At 42.5% G+C, this 5,233-nt stretch overlaps 1 protein-coding gene across 1 annotated transcript; it reads right to left on the bottom strand.

Moving 5' to 3' along the window:
* Positions 1-3,843: 3,843 nt before the first annotated feature.
* Positions 3,844-4,944, bottom strand: Gjb6 (gap junction protein, beta 6, 30kDa). Its single transcript, XM_013036284.1, has one exon. The coding sequence runs from the start codon at positions 4,933-4,935 to the stop codon at positions 4,150-4,152; it is 786 nt and encodes a 261-aa protein (XP_012891738.1). The 5' UTR covers positions 4,936-4,944; the 3' UTR covers positions 3,844-4,149.
* Between the last annotated feature and the right edge of the window lie 289 nt (positions 4,945-5,233).

Raw genomic sequence — 5,233 nt, 5'->3', positions numbered from 1 at the left:
AGAGACAGAGAGTCAGAGACTGAGATAGAGAGATAGAGAGATCGATCTCCCAACCCCAGACTGAAGTTCTGAGTGTGAGTAGGGTCCAAAGAGCAGAGTGAAAGGAAATCCCTCTTCTATCAGATTGGGACTGACCAAAGATTATGCTTCTCCTACTTCCTGGCTCAGACGTTTTAAATTCCCACTCAACCAGCTGTTTTTATTTTTAAAAATTACTTGATTGTTATTATAGAGGTGAGGTACAGAGGGGATACATTACATGAGTCAGGTAATAAGTCCATTTCCTTTCATACAGTGTCATCTGTCCCCTCATTCTCTCCTTTTCCCTCCCTCCCATCTCCACCCACGAGTGGACTTTCATCAATGTGCAGAGCGCTCCACTGTTGCACTTTTCACCCTTTTCCCTCAGATTCTGGGGGCTCCACTCCCCATACACATGAATACACTGTATATGAAGTAAAGACTACAGAATCATAAGAAAAAAACAAATTAAAGTCTTTCATTTCTATATATTAGGAGTTCATTTCAGTCTATATTCTATCTTATATAAATATGGAGAGGCGCTTAGGCATTCCACCGTTGTGGTTCTGTCCTGAGACAGTCCGCTTTGGGGCTCACTGTATGTGAGTGTCTAGAATCCCATGTAATTTGTCATATCCAAGTACACTTTAGATCTAACTTCTGCATATCAGAGAGAACATGTGCCATTTGTTTCTGATCTTGGCTTATCTCACTTCACATGATTTGTTTTAGGTCCATCTATTTCTCTGCAAATGACATTATTTTATTCTTTCTAATGGCTGTGTAAAATTCCATTGTATATGGGTACCATAGTTTTTGGATCCACTCATCTATTGTGGGGCATCTGGGCTGTTTCTGTATCTTGTCTATGGTGAATAGTGAGGCAATGAACATAGATGTGCAGGTGTCTTTATTATACCCTGGTTTATGATGTTCATGGTAGATGCCCAGGAGTGGTATGGCTGGGTTGTGGGGAAGCTCAACCAGCTATATTTTTAAATATATGTGTTTTGTTGTAAAGATACTGTACAGAGGGGTTAACAATTACATGAGTAACATCATGAGTCCATTTCCTATGGAGCATTGTTACTCACTCCTTTGTTTTTCCCCTACCATCCCTTCCCTCCCCTACTCCTCCCTCCCCCCACCAAGCTGTAAAGTTCGTTTTCAACACAGTGTCTTGTATATCTCATTGTTACAATGGGTCAACCTGTATCCTTGTTTCAGTATTTTGTTATTTCCCTTCCCCTCCCCAAATTAGAAAAATGTATATTCAAGAAGCAGGGCACCAGAACCAAATACAGTGAAAACAGGGGTTACATCATGGGGGAAGAACATTCAACCAGCTATTTTTAAAAAAAGAGCATCATAAGAGAATCATGAATTATGAAGGCTGACTAGGCCTATTTTCAATATGAAAAGGGAATTGTGGTTTTCTTTTAAACATTAGTTCTTGGTATTTATTTATTTATTTAGTGAGGATACTTGGGGCTTGAACTCAGGGCCTGGGCACTGTCCCTTAGCTTTTGTGCTCCAGGCTGGTACTCTGTCACTTGAACCACAGTCCCACTTCTGCCTTTTTGTGGGTAATTGAAAATAAGAGTCTCATGGAGCTGCCCAGGCAGCTTTGAACTAAGATTCTCAGATATCAGCCTCCTGAGTAGATGGGATTACAGGCACCAGCATCTGGCTAGCTCTTTGATTTATAGAACCAAAACATTTATAGATGAAATGATATATCTGAAATTTATTGATGGAGAAAGTGAGAGTTGCTTTTTTTTTCCCCTAGGGATTAGGGATCAATTTGCTAAACAAACCCTTCTGTGTTCCTTAATGGAAGTCCTGTTGGCTAACATCCCCTGCCAATCATAGGCTGTCATGTATGTCTCATTACTCTCAAGAGTGACCAGTCTGCACCTACACATTCACACCCACACAGAAGACGTTGATGTTCAACCTGGAAATTCCAGACGAGAAAGAGGCCTTCCCATCGCTAAGCTTGAGGCATAGTGCTTTGTCAATCACCATGGGCTGAAGGCTCATGGGGCAAATCCTTTGAGGCAAGCTTTGTCTGGGGCTGCTGCCTGGATACAAATTGAATGTGGTGCCCAAAGCTTTGTGAGCTGGAATCTGGTGCTTCTGTGATGACATTGAGATAGTTTCTACCTTTAAGAGGGGGAGCTACTCAGAAACTGAGATCTGAGGATCAGGGTTTAAACCAGCCCAAGTAGATAGGTCCAAAAAGCTGAAAACAGATCTGTGGTCAAGCGGTAGAGCACCAGCCTTGCAAGAAAAAAGCTATGGGAAAGCACTCAGGCCCTGAGTACAAGCCTCAATACCAGTGAGCACATGTGCACGCGTACACACACACACACACACACACACACACACACACACACAGAGAAGGAGCCTCGTAGAAGGAAATCAGGCTATCAGAACATACCCATGGAAGGGATTAATGGCAATCTTTCAGGAACTTCCTAGAGTAGGTTGTCATAAGCAGGACTGACACGTCCGTCCCCTGAATCACTTGTTTACTTCCTGCTCAACAAGTGACCTCTCCCTCTTTCATGTGACCCACCACAGAGCCATTCACTGTGTTATCAGGATCCAGAGGTCCTCACCAGAGCCCACACAAAGCTGTAAGCTTTAAAACTGTGAGCTAAACAAACCTCTTTATGTTACTTAGTTTCAGAGGTTTTAGTATGGGCTAGACAGGCATTTAAGACTTTCCTAACAATTTTCTCCTCCTCATTCCTTTCTCTTCACTCTTCTTCTTTTCCTCCTCTCCCCCCTCCCCACTCTCCCTCCTCCTCCTCCTCCTCTTCCTCTGCTTCTTCTTCTTCTTGACAGGGTCTCATTGTGTAACACATATTGGCCTCCAACTTGCAATTCTACTGCCCCTTCAGAATTCCGGGACTTATAGCAGCTCCTAATCTATGAACACTGACCTGACCCTGGAGTTCTACAAGTGGCCCACTCTTCTCTAAGCCAAAGGCCTAGGAGTCTACTGAAGAGTCTCTGCTCATTTGACCTGGCAGTGCAAGAATTCCTGTTGAAGTCCAGGTAAATGGGGCCTCTCGGCAAAAATTACCCAACCCACTGATGGCCCCATTGCTACATCAATGGTAGGCAGGGGCCCAGAAGGAGCAGAAACTCAAACACAGGGAAGGTTAAGTGTGGGGACGAGCTTTATTAAGGTGGTCACCTTCATGTTTCCAATGTTCATAAGAACTTGTACAATAGGCCAGTTTTAAACCACAGGCTCTTCTGTTACAGTACCATCTACATCCAGAAAGCAGTAAAGATACATTGTACAATGAATATGTTCCACCTTAAAAGTTTTGTTGATAGACAATGCAGAAACAATATTTACAGACCCTTTGTAAGTTGAAATTTTAGATACTCAAGATTTACTCATAAAACTAACATTTATGTAGGATTTTTTTTCTTCAGGTAAGAAAGGCCAGTCATTATAAAAATACTTTGTATAAATTCAGAGTCAGAACTAAAACATTTAATCCTATTAAAATACCTTTTACTATAAAAAAGTACTGATTTCTAAATCAATTGCTCTTTTTTTTTTGTGATGGAACTGGGGCTTGCACTAAGGGCCGAATATTGTCCCTTAGCTTCTTTGCTCAAGGCTGGTACTTTACCACTTGAGCCATAGCTCCACTTCTGGCTTGCTGCTAGTTAGTCAGAGATGAGAGTTTCACAGACTTTGCTGCCCAGGATGGCTTTGAACCATGATCATCAGATCTCAGCCTCCTGAGTAGTAAGGATTACAGGCATAAGCCACCAGGCTCAGCTTAATAAATTGCTTTTCACAATATTTATCAATATTCAAGGAACACCCATTTACATATGTGGATGAGGCCATCCACATACAAGGGATTTGTTAAAGGAACCTCTGGGCTTAGTCACCATCAGGAATTTGATTTTAGAGATGGTCCATGTGTTCAACTATGTTTCATGTGAACGATGCAAAGTATTCTATGAAAAGTGAACTTAAATGTCTATCTATGACCATCATTTATGAAGACAAACTCTCTGGCTTAGACAGAGAATTGTCTCCATGGGAAATCACGTTTGTTTAGGATTCAGCTACATTTTACCTTGAACTGTTTAACTTGGGAAACTTGTGATGGCATTTTGGCCACTATCTGAAATCAGCTCATTCATTTCATTCTGCTTACTCTCTTTGAGAGCATGGTTGGGGTGAGTTTTCTGTGTCTGGACTCTTTTGGATCTTCTAAAGCAGACTTTCAGTAGCAGATAACACAACTCGGCCACATTGAGCAACATGCAAATCACAGATGCAGAAATCATAAAAATGGTGAAGACAGTTTTCTCAGTTGGCCTGGAAATGAAGCAGTCAACAAGATTGGGGCAGGGATCAATGCCACATTTCAGCACCCAGGGCAGGTGGTACCCATTGTAGAGAAAGTAAAACACATACATAAAAGCAGCTTCAAAGATGATTCGGAAAAAGATGCTGCTGGTGTAAGTCCACCACAGTGATCCCTCGATCCGCACTTTTTGTCTTTTAATATCCTCTAAGTCTTTGAATTCATCCCTCTTCTCTCCACGCCTGAACTTGCGAGCAGTTTCTTGTCTGTGGTAGGCCACGTGCATGGCCACTAGCAGTGCAGGAGTGGACACAAAGATTAGTTGTAAAGCCCAGAGCCGGATGTGGGACACTGGGAAGAAATGGTCATAGCACACGTTCTTACATCCTGGCTGCAGTGTGTTGCAGACAAAGTCCTCCTGCTCATCACCCCACACTTCCTGGGCAGCCACCACAAGGATCATAACTCGGAAAATAAAGATGACAGTGATCCATACCTTGCCGATGCTGGTGGAGTGCTTGTTCACACCCCCAATGAAAGTGTGCAGCGTCCCCCAGTCCATGGTGCCAGCTTATTCCTAGGCAATAGGGACAAAGAAATCAGTGGAGTCTCTGAATTGGTGAGACAATGCTACAATGAACTATACATTACAGGTACAGATGAGTAAATTGTGACATAACTTCCACCCCTAGTCTATGAGTAGGAGTTTTTCTACCAGGAAAGCCTGTTCCAAATATATTCTGTTGCTTAGAGGGGAGGCAGATTCCATATTAGGTTGCTAATCACCATCAACAGAAATACAGGTAAACAAATCTGTGTTGAAGTTCCCTTTCAGTCCCGCTGTGTAAGCTTGGCTTTTA

The sequence above is a fragment of the Dipodomys ordii genome, unplaced genomic scaffold (genome assembly GCF_000151885.1).
Source record: "Dipodomys ordii isolate 6190 unplaced genomic scaffold, Dord_2.0 Scaffold1, whole genome shotgun sequence".
Lineage (NCBI taxonomy): Eukaryota > Metazoa > Chordata > Mammalia > Rodentia > Heteromyidae > Dipodomys > Dipodomys ordii.
The sequence above is the reverse complement of the archived record's forward strand: the minus strand, read 5'-3'. Positions and strand labels throughout refer to the sequence as shown.